The sequence below is a fragment of the Scatophagus argus genome, chromosome 6, assembly GCF_020382885.2.
Source record: "Scatophagus argus isolate fScaArg1 chromosome 6, fScaArg1.pri, whole genome shotgun sequence".
In the NCBI taxonomy this organism is placed as follows: Eukaryota; Metazoa; Chordata; class Actinopteri; family Scatophagidae; genus Scatophagus; species Scatophagus argus.
In genome coordinates, this window is record NC_058498.1 from 12,178,357 (window position 1) to 12,195,552 (window position 17,196).

Genomic DNA, 17,196 nt, shown 5'->3' on the forward strand with positions numbered 1-17,196 from the left:
CAAACCATATGTTGTAAGCTACATGAGAATAGCTGTTAAAAAAGAAACACACTTATTTGTATTTTTTCATGAATACTTTATTGATGTTTTTTAATCACAGCCGCATGAATGCTGGGAGACAACACTCTTCAGTGAACACCACAGCTGTTAGAAAGGCCTGTTTCTGGATCTGGTGTTGATCAGTCCCAGGACGGAGAAGGCGCTGGCTGCTGCCGTCATCAAACTGATGGCCCCAATGGCCCGTGTGGCCTGTGGAGACAAGGGGGAGAGGAGGAGGTGGACTGAGGATCATAGCAAAGGAACAGGAGAAGTTAGAACAAAGCACAGAGGATCTTTATGGTTTTCTACGATCCTGCATAATATTGAAGATAAAAGACAAAATGCATTATTGTACAAGTCATCAGCTCTCAAATGGTGAACAACATCAAAAATTGTGTAACATCTATGAAAGTATAAGAGCATAAGAAAGCTACTGTGATTGAAGAGAGACAGTTCAAGATTTTTCAAATATTTTAAGGCTTGTTTCAAAGTGGATGACATTGAAAATAGATTTTGGGTGGAATAGTCCTTTACTCTAATTTTGCCAAAGCTATGGGCAGAAGTAAAACTCATCCCAGTTTAATGAAGAAGAAGAGAAAGCACAGCCAACACCAGAATCTGAGGTATCGTGTGTGCAGTCATGACAACGTTCAGGTTCTAGTCCACAGGGTTAGTACACTATTTTTAACCTAAACACAGACCAGAGGTCGCCTAGGAACTGCACAGGCTGAAATTTACAACTTGAAACAACTCTTAAAGTAACGCAGATTTATTTTATGTTAAGGTTCACCACTCCACTGTGTCAGAAGATTTCACTTTTAAATGTTCTCAAAATGTACTTCACAGGCAGCGAGACAGTAGTGGTGACATTTGGGAGTCACCATTCCTTCTCTGTGGTATGTTGTACTATTTTGTCCTGATAACACGTGAGACATGAGACAACATAAACGGCGCGAGAGACCTGCTCGGACACCCCTTCCCCATAGCGCAGAAGGGTGACAAAGTGCTCGCAGTTGCTCCCCAGCAGGTCGTAAGACACCTCCTGTCCAATGAGGACCTGCGCTCGCTGGATGATTTCACAGACGGGCAGAGGTGTGTGGTTGTGGTCGTACTTGTTGTTGACACGGTACGAGTCGCTTCCCACCACCTCCTTCAGCAGCTGCATGCGCACCACCGCCTTCCGGCTGAAGACGGACTTCACACTGGACACGGCGGCTGCCGGGCTCTCGTCTGGAGAGAAAGAGGGGAGCTTCAGCATGCAACAAGAAGATTATTTTTCTAAATAGCCAATAAGAAATCAAATGTCAAGTCATATGATCCTAGTACAAGTTTAAAACCGACCACAAGGCCCAATGCAAACCTGCAACAATCAGATTTCATAGGAGGATATGAGGACGATTGCTGGGCTGATGCTGGGCAGACAAATCATTACTGTGTTCAAAGGGGTGGAGGACAACCTGCATTAAGATGTCACAGTGCTTCAAATTCATCTGCATCTGACTGCTGTGTTATTGTAGCCCTCCCCTAAGGCCAGTCGGTGTATTTCATGTGCAGACTCATTAAACGCATCACCCAGTCAAAGTGAGCTCGACATGTTACGCTCGTCGCTTGGGACTGACCGACGGGAGTTAAGTTGATGATGTAGCCGTCTCCCAGGTAGAGAGCCCAGTGCTGATAGGCCGGTCTGAAGATCTCAATGAGGTCACCAGGCTGGGGGTCAGCAGAGAGGTCAGGAGGGTCAGGGTCATTAGAGGCCATCTGCACGCACACACAGAACAAGAGATACAAATCCATCTAACTGTTCCACAATGAAGTGAATTGAAGTGGTCTTTGTGCTTCAAATATAAAAAATGACATTGCTTAAGATATTTAAAGATATTTGGTTGATAGAATAACTGGCATTTTGGAAATATTAAAAGTTAGGAATTCAAATTATTCCATGCTATAGTCAAAAAACTTCTAATACAGCATGACAAGCCCTGAAAACTCACACACATTAATAAATTCAAATTTGACTTTACTAATAATCCTTTTTAAATCAAACATGGCTGCCGGATTGCTCGTCAGAATGACAGAAAACTTCAGTTATAATCAGACTCTTGACCACTGACTCACACACAGGTCAACAGGGTCATTCGCACGCCACCATTAGGCGTCCGCTTTCGGCCATCATAAAAACACACACACACAAACACAGTCGACTCACAGTAGAGTTTTGTTGTTGTTTATCCATCCCACATCATGCTTCCACAAATTCTAAAAGGGAAAGAAAACAGACAGAAGCAGCAAAACTAGTTTTTAGCCCACTGACAGATCACTGAACGTTAACCTAAGAACGGAGAAGTCGAATACGCACATTGATTTTTTTTGACTTACTATATAGTAAGGCAAGAGTCCAAACTAAATTCCCAGAGAAAGAGAATGCTAGATAGGATGGTACAATGTAAAGAGTGCCCCTACATACATACACTGACAATACACACCAGCTCACACACAGACAATACACCACACAAGCTCTTGTGTCACCTGCCACAATAGCATCAACACAATGGGGAAGCTGACAGAAAAAAAAAAAAAAAAAAAATAGTTGGAGCCCAGAAATAATCACTCATAAAATGGGATTTTACACCACTTTCATGACTTCTACATAGTGATTTTTAAAAAGCGCTTTGGGTCACATGAGATAATAATGAATTAAGATTTTCTGTCAATTCCACAGAGGCAAGAGTTTGGCACGTGGACAGGATGAAATCTATATCTGCCCAGGAGAGCAATGAACATTTCTATGTCATCATTAATGTATGACGTCGAAGCCAAGCTGAATAAAAGAAAGCCACAGGGTCACCAAACCAAAACTCCATCAGCATTGTCAATAAAACAAAACTCTGACAGCTCTGCGTAGACATTATGTAATTAGTTGTAATTTGTTTTTCTCATATATAGAAATTATGTCTAAATATTTTCTCTTAAGAGATATTCAAAACATTCTGTAGAAATACCACATAAAATATAAAAATTGAAAAGAGCCAGAGACACCTTTAAAGTGCTATGTGTTATGTTATGGCATTATTATAGTGACAATGAGAGCGAGTGTGATACTTACTCAAACACCAGCAGCTTTTTCTTCCTCACCATTTTAATTCTCCATCATAACTCTGTACATAACTGTGAAAAAATCCGACAAGAAAAGAGAGGCAGTAAGAGATCGAGTCCAAGTTTCTGCAATGAAAAAAAGGGTTCCCGAAGATCCCAAAGACAAACCAGACGCAAGAGGTCCTGGTGGAGGTATTTCAGTGTGCGCTGCTGTGAATGATGACAGTGTGCCACAGTTGCTAAGGTCACACACACACACATACACACAGAAAGGGGCGTTTCCTCTTACTGTGTCCCATCCACAGGCTGCTCTTCTGAATAACATGTATTGTGGACATGCCAAGGCAACAGTTTCATTTAAATGGTGTCTCATCTCTGAGAGGTGACATTAGTGCAGCAGCTCATGCATATCCCCATATATTCCTTAATGTGACTTATAATGTGTCTGCTGTTTCTTCAAAATATAACCAATGAATGTAATTATTTTTCATACAGTGTGCACAACTCCAGTCTGGCTTGGCAAAAGTTGTCTACTAACGATTTCAAGCTTGAGGAGCTGTTAACCCTGAGATTATTTTACTGGAAACTTCTTAAACTTTTCCAAGAGAAGAAAGTAAAAATCTGTAAAATAAAAACTCTTTTCCCTTCCTTTCCCATCATACATAATTATTATATGCAACATTACTATATTTACAATAACTTCTGACATTATTTTTCATGCAATAAATGTGTGTGTGTGTGTGAAATAAAATATGCCCTTGATGGTTGCGAAATACACTTGAGTGTCAGCTACAGTAGAGGAGATCCCAGGGATTGGATGATTTCTCTGCTTGGTGATTGGCTGCTGAACGCCAACCTTTCAGTCACTTGTCTCCGCCCCCTCTTTACGCAAAGTTATGACAGTAGGACTGAAAAGAACAGGAAGTTACACACTTTTAATTTCAAAATAAAATAATAATAGTAAATGAAACCGAGGGGTCAGGAGTGACTGGTGGAATGGATCACATGTAACAAACTTGTGAGTTAAAAACAGTGTTAATAGTTTGATGAACAATTCTGAAAATGTACTACCTGAGTGACATGTTGTTGTTAATGTGGTAAGAACGGTAAAAATTGCTGAAGTCAAATTGCGTAGGCTATTTCAAAAAACAAACAAACAGATGAGTCTTAAAGATAACTGCTAAAGCAATTTAAAGTATATGAAAGTCAGGTGGAACTAAACTAAAATCTTATCCGATCACATTCTAACATTTATGCATGTGGCACAATGTTACACCCAGAAACTCAAGTCAACTGGACTCTTACTTTGAACTTTGTTCCGGAGGCCTATGTCATATTGCAGCTAACTTTACAGACGATACAAACAGAAGGTTAGCCAGCTTGACAGCAAGTAATCCTTGAGCGAGGAAAGGTATTGTTTGTATTGTTACCGCGGATCAACACTGTTTGTGTTATGAGAAGAGGACACTGGCTGTCTTAGGACGGTGGTAAGGAAACAACGCCGCTAGTCAGCTGTTTTATTGCTAGTTGACCACCGCGTTGCGTCTTGTAACGTTAGCTAACATAGCTCAGTCTGTTTGCCTGTTTGGCAGCCACGCGCATCCGCTCATTTAACATAAGATTTTCAAACATAAGTCATAAATACTTAGGAGCAGCCAGACGTGTGTATACATCTCTACATAATTTACCGTAATTCAGATATTGCCGGTTATTCTCGCGTGTCACGTGGTGTATTAAAGTTGCGCGGTGTCACAGCTAACTTCTATGTCTTCACTAGGAGCTGGCGTTAACCTAGCTAACGTGCTTCTTCTGCTAGTCTGCGGTGTTTCAGTTAACGTCTCGAGAAAAGTTGTTATGACCAACTCTAACTTGTTCTAAACATGATATTATGACCATCCAGTTAACCACCAATATTCATGTCCACCAACGTGACAGTGTTTGCCCCCTTTGACCCCTCTCTGTGTTTAGACGGAACACCATGGCTGCTGCCCCTCCGCTCATACGGTCAGACTCTGCCCGGGGGGATTTCTCTCCTCTGAAGCACTTTGTTGTAGCCAAGAAGAAGATAAGCGATGTGTTTGATCAACTACTGAACTATGTCAAAGAGACTTCAGAGTTTGTCGAAGGTGAGATGTATGACAGTCAGCTCCTGCAGGTAATATTTATTATACTGCAATTCAGTTGTCTGAACAGGTTTATAACACCAGGAGCTGCAGGATCATTTGATGCTGAAGAGGAGTTACTACATTAACATCATGTGCATCATCTCCAGTCAGTGCTCTCTGGCTTATGAAGTCGGTGTTGTGTGGTCTTTGTGGGTTGGACAGAAACCTGTGGGAATAAAGCGTTGGAGAACATCGCCAGTCAGGATCAGAAGTTGGAGATTCAGACGTACGCTGAAAAACTTGCTGTCATTAAGGAGGTGCTGGCACGCAGACACATGAAAGTTGCCTTTTTCGGCAGGTAAGAACAGCAATACAAACACCTGAATTTTACATTCCGATTCTGTCTCTGTTTTGCCGTAGAGCGTCCTTTACTGTCGTAATTGTTTTGATGTGCAAGGAAACTGGTATTTCACCAAATAGTTCATGTGACACTTTTGCGTTCACTTTTATTTTCTTTTAATTTGATGAGTATCCTTGAAGTGACTTTGTTTAATCACCTCACTCATTTCTATTGTTAAAATCCATTCAGCATGATTGAGTTCTAATGGATGTTAATTGAACCATGTTGTGCTCTGAACTGATGGAATGAAAAGACATTAAATCCCAAACACAACAGGGGGATGTGTCAGAAAGGAAAAACCCAGACATTTTGTATGTTTGATTCAGCACTGAGATTCACTGCAGCTTCTTGAACCTCCTTTACAAAGAAATCATTACCTGTTGCCGGCAAGTAAATAATCTGCTTAGTCTGACCCACTTGTAGCCACATATTTGTGCTGAATTAACAGTTAAGAGTAGATTCAGATATGACATCTTGGGCCTTTACATTTTTGAAGTAAATTATGTGGTTCCACATTAGGGTGTCTGTTTTGTTTGTTTTTAGGACCAGTAACGGTAAAAGCACAGTGGTCAATGCCATGCTGAGGGACCGCGTGTTGCCCAGCGGGATCGGCCACACAACTAACTGCTTCCTGAGTGTGGAGGGCACCGATGATGACAAGGCCTACCTGAAGACGGAGGGCTCTGATGAGGAGAAGAGCATCAAGGTAAAACGTACTGCATTTCATAAGTCAAGTTTGGTCAGCACGATTTGTCTGCACACATGTTGATATGTGGGATTTCCTTTGGGAAGCTTGTTGGGAAAGTACTGAGAGCTACTTGTTGCTTCTCCTTGAGTAAATGTGGACAAACAACAACAACACATGATAGAATCTGGCCGTGTTCACTTATCAGACCATCTGTTGCCTTCAATCAGATGTCACCCAATGACACTGGAAATGCATGTCTGGAAATCGAAGCAGTGACGATGCATTTTGTCACATTCCCCTGTTGACTGACTGGGTCACATTGTTTAAGGTTTACCTTATTCTGATAACTGAGCCAAGCTTTGTGAAAGAGCTTGCCATGCCAAGCCAAGCCAAGCCAAGCCAAGCCAAGCATATCTTTGTACTGATTCATCTACAGGTAGCATTAAATACTTTTATCAGCAGCGGTTTGTTTTTGATAATAACAGTACCGGTAAATCAAATCTATTCATTCAATGCCTGTTTCAAGGTGGTTATGTCGTTAGGTAAGGTGTATTGAAAAAGTGATAAAGAAGAGGGATGAGAACAGACAGATATGAAATGAGTACTTTTACCAAAAATCTACAAATAGACCGAAATGCACAAAATTAGTTTCCATTCAGCTGTTGGCTCATCTTTTTCCCCAAACCCAAACCAAGCGAATGCTACCTGAACCTACGGTCATGTAAACAGACACAGGTATGCAGGTTATTCTTGGTGGTGTCAGGTATCAGAAATGTGGGAGACTTCACACGCTCTTAACTTAAACTCACTGAAGACAAGAAGCAGATTCGTCGTGAGCTTTAAAAGCTGTTAAAGTGAAGGAAAAGTTGATAGTATAGTATTGATATAGTAATACTATATACTATTGATATAGTATATAGTATTGATAGTATAGGAAATCCCGGTATCGTAATGGGGCTGTCAGGATATCAGGTTTTCACTATACGACGAAAAGAAACATTTATAGAAAATTCGAAAATAAATAATTAAATTCTATCAGTCAAATTCATCTTTAACTTTGTTGTGTATTGTCTTTTTTTGCCAATTGAATTACACTCAGAATACGAGTGTATGTAGGTGGAGAGAAAGTCTGTCTGTCTGTAAGTGGGCAAAAAGGACAATTACACTCAATGAATAGTGAAAAGGCAAGCAGATGAGCTGATGAACTGACACAAGGAGGTTATCACATTAACAACTGAAACTTCAGTGTGTTTATGTCTCTTCTGCAGACTGTAAACCAGCTGGCTCATGCGCTCCACATGGATCAGAGTCTGGACGCTGGCTGTCTCGTCCGTGTGTTTTGGCCGAAGACCAAGTGTGCTCTGCTTCGAGATGACCTGGTGCTTGTAGACAGGTAACAAGATCTGTCAAACCCATCTGGAGATTCTGGCCAAATTTGTAAACACCAGTTGGGACATTAAAAAGTGGGATTTATGCAATTCAGGCCAGCAGAGGAAAAATCAAGTTCAAATGTTCATATTATTTTGCATATTTTTTTAGTCGTCATGCATATGATCTGTTGACCTGTCTTCCACTCTGTAGCCCGGGGACAGATGTCACAACACAGCTGGACAGCTGGATTGACAAGTTTTGCCTGGATGCTGACGTCTTTGTGCTGGTGGCCAACTCTGAATCCACACTCATGAACACGGTAAAAATGCCTCTGAGCCTCACAAAGCTCACGTCTGGCCGATATCCTGTGGGATTTATGTTCACGTTTGTAGTTAGGTTTGGCCCTGATTGTTATTCTGCATCAGGGATTATCTGATGCCGCGCTTTCATACAACATGAGTTGTATGAAAGCATGAGTACAACATGAGTTACTCATTTAAATGGTTAGAACTAATAATAAGTCACTACAGCAGCAAAGTAAGTTTTTAGTTATGTCGGCCCTTGATGTGTACTGAATGAGGGTCGGTGTGAATGTTATTTTGCTGAGCTGATGACAGACTGGAGAACGTGGCTGCTTGTGTTTGTATCCAGCCACTGAGGGCCCCACTCTTTTTTTCTCTTGGCTCAGGCATTCGTGTAATGTGAAGCTGGACGCAGTCAGTCGCAGAGCTCCTTAACCCGGCAGCAGCTCTTAAAGGGAAAGCAAACACACGTTCCCCCTCTGTGCTATTCAATGGAAATGAACCCAGGCATTATGTAAATAATGTGAGATTATCTAGTAGCAAAAAATGTGCCATGTGTCAGTGAAAGCCTGAAATCTGGCTGCTTGTGCAAAAAGTGAACAGTTTTATCCATGTTGGATCAGCAACTTTGCCGACTGAAGCAGAGAAAGGAAAAAAAAAGTTTTTTAATTTCAGCTGTTTGAGGGAAAACGGAGGTATTAAATGTTGTTTTTTGTTATTTCACAGATTTGAGCAAACTTTAACATCACTTTTGCCAATCTGTCTTCACTCCTCCACCATGTAGGAAAAACACTTTTTCCACAAAGTGAATGAACGTCTGTCAAAGCCCAACATCTTCATCCTCAACAACCGCTGGGACGCCTCAGCAAATGAACCAGAATACATGGAGGATGTGAGTCAACCGTCGTGACGTTTTAATGTTTTTGACCTCAGCACTTAAGAAAGCGCATTCTTTTTTAATATTTTGTTTAACTGAACATACTAAATTGCAGTGTTTGAAATAAAAACAGTATTTTTATTTAAAAAAAATAGATTTCCTTAATACAAAATAAAATAAAAACTATTGTACACTAATAAGTTACACCTGTTCCTCCAGGTGAGGAAGCAGCACACAGACCGCTGTGTGAACTTCCTGGTAGAGGAGCTGAAGGTTGTGGACCGCGATCAGGCGCCCAATCGTATCTTCTTCGTCTCCGCCAAAGAGGTGCTCAACTCCCGCATGCAGCGTGCACAGGGCATGCCGGAAACAGGTGGGGCTTCACATTATGGCTGCTGGTGCTTTTGTGGAGGGTGGAGAAACGGTGTTCATACATTCAGTAAACATTCATGTGTTGCACACCTGGTGTAGAACAGGGTCTCTCTGATGGTCCAAGTTGCGCATTTGTGCGATAATAGGAAGTGTTTTACTCACAACGTGATCATTTGGTTCAACAGGTGGAGCTCTGGCTGAGGGTTTCCAGGAGAGACTGAAAGAGTTTCAGAATTTTGAGAGGAGGTTTGAGGTATGTGTGTGTGTGTGTGTGTGTGTGTGTGTGTGTGTGTGTGTGTGTGTGTGAGTCCTCGCCACTCTTCCTTCATTTCATCTCAACACGTAAACCTCTGAGGTGAAATCAGCGTCGAGTCATAGCAAGCCGAGAACAGCAGGTTAGACAGATGCCGATAAAGCTGCGGTCGGGGCTAAGCAGATGCTTTTGTCTGGCTGCTGCGGGTTCTTACTGGAGAGGGGATCATTATTCGGAGAAGTGAGAATATCTTTTCATGAATTTAGGCCAGGAAATGCAGACCGCGGCTGCTTTATCAGCCCGTGAACCAGAGCTTAGTTTATTGTTCCAGTTACACAGACTGCTTGGGCAGATACTGCTTTGAGACATTCAGTTACCTTGTGTGTGTGTGTGTGGGTGCGTACGTGCATGTGTTTGGGATTATTACATGGTGAAAGAAATTGAATAAAACATGAAACCACCGGAGTCCTTCTCCTAACGGTAACAGTTAGCCTGAGCAGTCAACTTGTCGAAACGGACACGGAGGATAGGTTTCACCGCCAGCCGTGTGACGTGAAGCTGGCGGCCCCGGGACCGTCTAGACCCGATCACTGTGCCTTTTCATTCAACCTGCGTCTTCATTGCTGAAGTCTAGATTCACTTAAGCGAGGGCACCCGTTTGTTTCCATTCGACGTTGAATTTGTTTTGTTTTGACGGTTTTGATTGTTGAGTTTTCTTTGCATTTGTTGTGTTCTGTTGCATCATCAGATGTTTTCATTTTAACTAGCAGGAAATGTGTTGCGCTGGGAGCAAATTATCATTTTAATCCAAAAGGCTTTGATTTTGCGACACCTGTGGTTACCATGGTAACTGCTGATGCGGTTTAATACTACACATCTGATAATTCCTGGAGCAGCAAACGGCAGCTACTTATTTAGAAATACAACAGAACAAGGACAATATAAAGGAAGGAAACACACGCTCGTGCCACGCCGAACGCCCGTGGCACAGTTAGCGTAGTGGTGACCATCAGACACTGACGAAGAAGTGCTAGAAATGACTGTTGCTTTGTGTATTGGTTTATTTTTTTAACTATCATGGTTGCACTATCCTGTTTTCTGCTGCTTGCTGCTTGCTACAGTTGAAAACCACCTCGGGTTTCCCCTGTTGAAAACTTTTAATGTGAGGCAGTGGAGGTAGGAAATGTTGAGTTTGAGCAGTAATTTGTGCTTTTGAAGAGTAATTATTGAGCCTGTTACTGATGAGACAGAACTACAGTGAATTTCTTGCATGCATCACGGCAACAGCAATTTGAATCGAGTTCGTGATTGTGAATGGTGGACGGACCCCTCCACCAACAATCAAAACTATATAGGGATGTTATTACTGAAAGTGAAGAGTTGAATGGAATAAAACTGGAACTAATAATGGGGCTGCTGTTAGTTTGGTTTAAATAAAGTCAAACTAGAGACGTGTTGTAATCAAACATGCGATAATATAATTTATCCCAAAACAACACAAAATTCCTACATGCTGCAGTATTTTTTGTGTGTGTGTGTTTCTTTCACTTGCTTTCTTGATTGTATGATGTGTTTTTATAATTTTGCTGAGGCTTCACCAACACATTACTGTGACTTTCCAATATGTGGGCTGTGGGATGCAAGATACACACTCTGCTGCTGTCATTTTCACACCTGTGTTTCCCTTGCTTTTCTTCTCTTACGTTACAGTAGCAGGTGTCTATCTTGTAATGTGTTTATCCCTGGTAGCGTGCGAGTTCTTGCACCCTATCCAGCAGCAGCCCCCGTATCTGTCACAGTAACTGGTGTGTTATGGCCTCGCAGGAGTGTATCTCGCAGTCAGCAGTGAAAACAAAGTTTGAGCAGCACACTATCAGGGCCAAGCAGATCACAGAAAAAGTCAAGAGCATCATGGACGCCATCAACATCGAGGCGGCGGAAAAGAGGTGAGAATCTCGCTCCATCTATTTCCCTTTTTTCTCCTCCTGCTCTGTTAGTTGGAGTATGTTAATAGAGATAAAAGTCTGATATTGTCAGAGTGATGTTGTCTCCTTTTGCCAGTGCCATGAAGGGCTAATAGAGGTAATCTGTTAGAACTTTTCCATTGGCACTCTTGCCGCATTGATTTGCATTTCCATTACCAACTTAAACCCACAAATTGTGCAAATTGCGCCCAAGACAGACCATTTCTGGAGTTGTGTCAAAGCATGCGCCCAAATGGTACCTTCCTCTTCCTGAAACAATGTGTCAGCCCTTCTGCATTTTTCAAGCAACAAGTGGTAGCTGTCAAGCTTTTAACAGCCTGAACATTCATGATGATAAGTAGTTGCTTACCTACAGCCTTTGCACAGTTACACGCATTAGTAAACCGCACTACAGAGGGCGCTGCTTCTAAATGCCCTCAGTTAGACACACCTTCAAGCAGGTATCCCTGTTGTAATGGAGATGCATTTTTATAGAAAAGGGGTTTATGAAACTTTTGAGGAGATTTTTTTTCTGCCCTTTACTGTGTTTCACTTTGTGTGTGTTTGCATGATTCTTTCTTGGTGAGAAAACATTTAGCTGCCAGTTTGCGCTTGTGACTTTATTTCCTGTTGGTGGGGTGGGACTTCAGAGTTGCAGCACTGGAGGACAGAGAGTATCAGATTGACCGGCTGGAGTTTGTCAAGAATCAGCTCAATTTGCTGATTGACGATATCAAGAAGAAGATCAAGGCCATCAGTGAGGACGTGGCGTCCAAGGTAATGTTTTCATCACTGATGAATTTCATTACATTGATTATTTTCTTGGTTTTATTGCAGTATTTTAGAACCCCATGCGGACATCTTCACATAACCCGAAATCCTTAGATAGTCATTTAATCATCGGAGAAGACCATAAAAACCCCCATGTAAATACCTCTGGTACTGGTAGACAGAAAACAAGACATGCACTAAGTACAACATAAGTAGTCTCACAGTAGTTGTGTTTCATCAGAAAGCTAAAATATGCTATTTGATGTGACACATGAGTAGCTGACTGATAAGTTATGTTTCCTACAGGTATCCAGCGCTATGGAAGAAGAGATCTGCCGCCTCCACGTAATCATCGACGAGTTCCATGCCGACTTCCACCCCTCTCCACATGTCCTAAAGATCTACAAGTCTGTAAGTTGAAGCACAGCTGAAATTGTTTTGTGATCACAGCTTTCCTAGGCAACGGTCTGATGCGATTACAAAACAGCGGTGCCAGCTGACAGCTCTTAAACTAGATGTCAGAGTGACATATCTGGTCTCTGTTTTTATTGACTGCTTTCCGTGTGACTCTCCTCTGACCGCTGTTGCCGTTGGCAGGAGCTGCTGGCTCATGTGGAGGAGGGGATGGGCAAGAACCTGGCCTACCGCTGCTCCAGCGCTGTCAACGCTTCTGTCCAGTCCTCTCAGAGATACATGATGGGTACTTAAACTGCAGACATTACTGTGCAAATAATGAGATGACCTTTATGGTACTGATTTGCCAGGAACAAACCGATAAGATGGATACTTAATATTGGTATTAGTATCAGGTACACTTCAGTACTTTTGAATATGCACCCAGTTATTTACCTCATCATAATCAAAGTGAATTTAAATGACATAGTGAGGGATTAGAGCTTCCTCTTAATAAAGAACAAATACCTCAGTCAGATTCTCATTTAGACAATGTTGCTAAACTTAGTCAACTCCTGCTGGGCACTTGGGCTATGGTCTGCAACACCCTGAGCTCTGCTATATTTACCCTCCTCGCTGAATGCCATCATCCCATGCCCCATTATGCTACAAGTGCGTCACTGTGTCATCCACGCGGGCAAGCTGTCCTCGGTGACAGTGACGTTGGAAAGGTGTTAATGTGCCCTATGATGAAAAGGACTCAGGTGCTGATGTTATGAAAATGTGGTCTGATTTCCTTTTATTTTTTTCCTCCCCTAAGGAGAGAAAACAAAAAACGGGGAAATTCACATCAAATTTGGCCTTTTGTAACAATGTGGGGGTATTGTTTGCTTCTGTCATCTTGTTATTTTATGCCCTCTAGTGACAAAAAAGAATATTTGCCATTTAACAAAAAAAAGTCCAAGTGCTCATTTTGAATAACAGTCTCTTAAAGGGTTAGACATATTTTCCTTTCTGCATCAGTGCATGTTTACAGTACAAATGTACCTACAAACCATCCCATGACTGCTGTTGAATTCCATCTGTCTCACTGTAAGTCTCACACTCTTATGTTTTATCTCTTCCCAGAGAGTATGCTCCCCCTGCTCCCCTCTTCGGTCCAGAGTCAAGTCCACATGCTGGTTCCCAGCAGGAAGTTTGACCTGAGTTACGACCTAAACTGCGCCACACTTTGCAGTGACTTCCAGGAGAACATTGAGTTTCAGTTTTCATTGGGCTGGACAGCGTTAGTCCACCGCTTTCTGGGATCCGTCAACGCACAAAGAGCTCTCAAACTGGTGGACCAGAACTTGCAGGTACAGACTGGAAAGATGGCCAACTTCTTTGATTCACATTGTGGTATTTAATGGCAATAAAAGTAATAATAGATGCAATATAAACGTATAAAATGAAAAAGGATTTTAAAACCTCTGCTGTTGTTACTCAGGCCTCTCGACCGGCGCTGCCCCTGGCACCCACGCCCTCTTCAGGACCCTCCTCCATGGTAGCTCCACCCAACAAGGAGATGGCCCTGATGACCCAGGAGGACCTGATGGTAGCCATGGCAACCAATGTGGCATCCCTCACTTCCCGCACCTCAATGAGTATTGTCGTCGTTGGAGGAGTGGTATGTCGTTCTCCAACATGTTTCTGTATCCAGGATGAACGTGCATCCTGGATTTCTTTTTGTTGTTGAATATGTTTTCCTTCTAAGGCCAGTTTAACTGTGAGGGTGCTAAATCAGCTTCTGTTTGATTGAATTCTTTCTAAGGTGTATAAAGCAGTTGGCTGGAGGTTGATTGCCCTGTCAGCCTCACTGTACGGGTTGCTGTACCTGTACGAGAGACTCACCTGGACCACGAAGGCAAAGGAGCGAAGTCTGAAGCGGCAGTTTGTGGACTACGCCACAGAGAAGCTGCAGCTCATCGTCAGCTTCACCAGTGCAAACTGTAGCCACCAGGTCCAGCAGTAAGTCCTGACACAGTATTGTTTCTGTCTTCTGATAGTAGAACAAAGTAGTGTGTGTGTGTGAAGTGTGTTTTGAACTGTATTTTCACAAATACTCCATATAGTATGTGACAGTTACAAAGTAACAAGTTTGCTGGCTGAAGAAGAAGTTAAACTCGTAATCCAGGCTAAAAGCAACACATCACTTTCTGAGTGTGGAAATTAATAAGGCCACCACTGCCCCATCATAGGAGCACTGACAGTAACTACATGTGTGTGTGCCACTAAATTAACGTGATGCTTACAGGTATTCTTATGGGGTGTGTGTTTTACAGCTTTATTGTTTGATTAACTGTGGGTGGTGTGCAGCACAATCAATCTGACAATGTTTGTGCTGACATTAAAATGCTCATTTCTCTGCACCCTTCCTTCTTTCCTGTGGGTGGTATTTAACCTACTGACAAAGCCAGACTCCCCATAATGTTCCTAATTTACACAAACACACACACACCCACACAGCCCTGTCCTGCCCCACCCTCCTCCGTGCCCCACCCAGCCTTCCCCTCTGTAGCAGGGCTAAATAAATAAGCACTGAGACGCTGTGCCCTCTGTGTTGCCAGGGAGATGGCTACGACCTTTGCTCGGCTCTGTCAGCAGGTGGACCAGACGCAGAAGGAGCTGGAGGCTGAAATCCGCCGACTGACAGCCAAGATTGATCAGCTGGAGACGGTCCAGAGCCGCTCCAAGAGCCTGCGGTCAGTCCTCCAACGGTCTTCTCTTACTGGGACTGTTATGAAAAGTGGAGATGTAGGGGAGGGAGTAGATAGTAGAATGGTTTGGGAATTTGGGGAAAATGAATATCCTGGATGATATGAATGATACTGCAAAGCAAAACCAGCTTCCTCTCAGAGCATCGATTGGGCCAGAATGTAGTGCAGTGCTGAACCCCTGTATGCAGCCTTTATGTTTCTATTTCCTGTTCCTGAAAGGTTCGGAAACTGCTCATATTGGACACGTGTGGCCCAAAAAAAATCATCTGTTTGGTCATGTTATACAAACAACTGCACCAGACAGACAGAGATTAGATGTCACTTCACAAGTTACAGAACTGGAAATAAATTAAGTTACAAGAAGTGTTACTTGACAAGTGGTTTAGTTGATCCAGATCATGGTCCAGATCATGATGTGTGTGTTTGTGTGTGTGTGTGTTTCCTCTGCAGACATAAAGCGACAGAGTTGGAGAAGCAGTTGGAGGCGTTCACAGACCAGTACCTGCAGCCTCAGCAGTGAGCTGCTTTTCCCCACAGTTTGGTTCTTGTTGAACCAGTCATTCCTCAGCCAGGCACCGCCTCACTACTACTACCACCATCGCAGTTTCTGTGTGGACGGTAAAGCTGAAAAGATCAATTGAATTAGTCTGCCAGCTGAATAGAAATGTATTTTGATAATCTACGAAATGTTAGTCATACATCAGGCAAGAGTTAACAAACTCCTGAAGCCTCTCAAAGGGGAAATTTTGAAAATTTTTGAAAATTGTATGTTTTTGTTTGGATTTTTTTCCACATCAAAAAGTCATTTTGAAGACTTAACGACTGCTTGTATTTTTTTTAAAACATTTTGCTTACTGATTGATTACTTAAAAAAAAATAAAAAAGATTAATTTATATAGAAAAAAATCTTTAGTCTCACTCCTTGTGGACAAAGGAGCATGAAGGCCCGGACATGTCAGTATTTCCCCTCCACCTCTTCAGCCATTCAGCCACGCGAGAAACAGCAACGAAACTATAAAACAAAAAAGTGCACTCACGATGTGCAAAGACACTCCACAAGGTGGCGATATGATCTCTGTCGGCGTGAAGGCTACCGGTCGGGTGCTAAGTTTCAACACCACATTACTTGACGCTAACTGTGAATATGCCTTTTTTGGATGAACTTTTGTGGAGCAAATGAAGTTTTGTGTGTCTGTACATGTATCTGTCCAGACAGATGATCTACTGTATGTTAGCAACAAAAAATAAATATATTTAGTGTTGAAAGAAAACAGGTTAGTTTTTTTCTGAATTATAAGGACCTAGTTAGTGCACTGAGAGAAATCATTTGAGTAGAAAGGGAATGCATGTCTGCAACATACTCAACGTTCATGTTCTATTTTCTAAGAATTCAAACTGTATAACTCAAAGGCTTTGAAAATCCTCGTATATTTTATAATATACTGTTTTATTTATACCCACAAGACTTGTCACAAAAATTGTCATCTTTTTCCTGTGTTGAAATACCTCCAGATTTGCCCGATTGTATTAAATCTGCTACAATCTAAAACAGACTTGCGCATTTATTTGAAAGACACTGAGTGTAAATGTGACTTTTTTCCACATTTCTAAAGACTTTAAAATGCTGCTTCAGGTAATTGAATAATAATGTGGGGCATCCAAAATAGTTTATAAGTTAAAGTCTCTCTTTATGACTTGCATAATAACCCAGAATGTGGTTTAGTCTCATCACAGAAATATGTCTTTTGATCATTAAAGTGACCTCATGTAAAAGCGTGTAAATCTTTAGCTCTCCACCTCATCATCAGTGAT

General features: G+C 42.0%; 2 protein-coding genes across 4 annotated transcripts; one reads left to right on the forward strand and one right to left on the reverse strand.

Annotated features, from left to right (window-relative positions):
- Positions 1–80: 80 nt before the first annotated feature.
- Positions 81–4,979, reverse strand: plaat1 (phospholipase A and acyltransferase 1). Of its 2 annotated transcripts, XM_046392150.1 has the most exons (6): positions 4,821–4,979; positions 3,143–3,204; positions 2,246–2,295; positions 1,659–1,797; positions 1,001–1,269; positions 81–249 (listed from the first exon to the last, which is right to left on the reverse strand). In XM_046392150.1, the coding sequence occupies exons 3-6, from the start codon at positions 2,270–2,272 to the stop codon at positions 148–150; spliced, it is 537 nt and encodes a 178-aa protein (XP_046248106.1). In that variant the 5' UTR covers positions 2,273–2,295; positions 3,143–3,204; positions 4,821–4,979; the 3' UTR covers positions 81–147. The 2 variants fall into 2 exon arrangements, with proteins under 2 accessions (XP_046248106.1, XP_046248105.1); XM_046392149.1 differs by lacking the exon at positions 4,821–4,979 and having other exon boundaries at positions 3,143–3,547.
- mfn1b (mitofusin 1b) lies at positions 4,412–16,933 on the forward strand. Of its 2 annotated transcripts, none has more exons than XM_046392148.1 (18): positions 4,412–4,543; positions 5,101–5,258; positions 5,460–5,595; positions 6,181–6,343; positions 7,594–7,718; positions 7,907–8,015; positions 8,783–8,890; positions 9,095–9,248; positions 9,433–9,500; positions 11,325–11,446; positions 12,115–12,241; positions 12,542–12,646; positions 12,833–12,935; positions 13,757–13,983; positions 14,115–14,294; positions 14,439–14,635; positions 15,235–15,369; positions 15,835–16,933. In XM_046392148.1, the coding sequence occupies exons 2-18, from the start codon at positions 5,111–5,113 to the stop codon at positions 15,902–15,904; spliced, it is 2,277 nt and encodes a 758-aa protein (XP_046248104.1). In that variant the 5' UTR covers positions 4,412–4,543; positions 5,101–5,110; the 3' UTR covers positions 15,905–16,933. The 2 variants fall into 2 exon arrangements, with proteins under 2 accessions (XP_046248104.1, XP_046248103.1); XM_046392147.1 differs by having other exon boundaries at positions 4,462–4,619.
- The last annotated feature ends 263 nt before the right edge of the window (positions 16,934–17,196 follow it).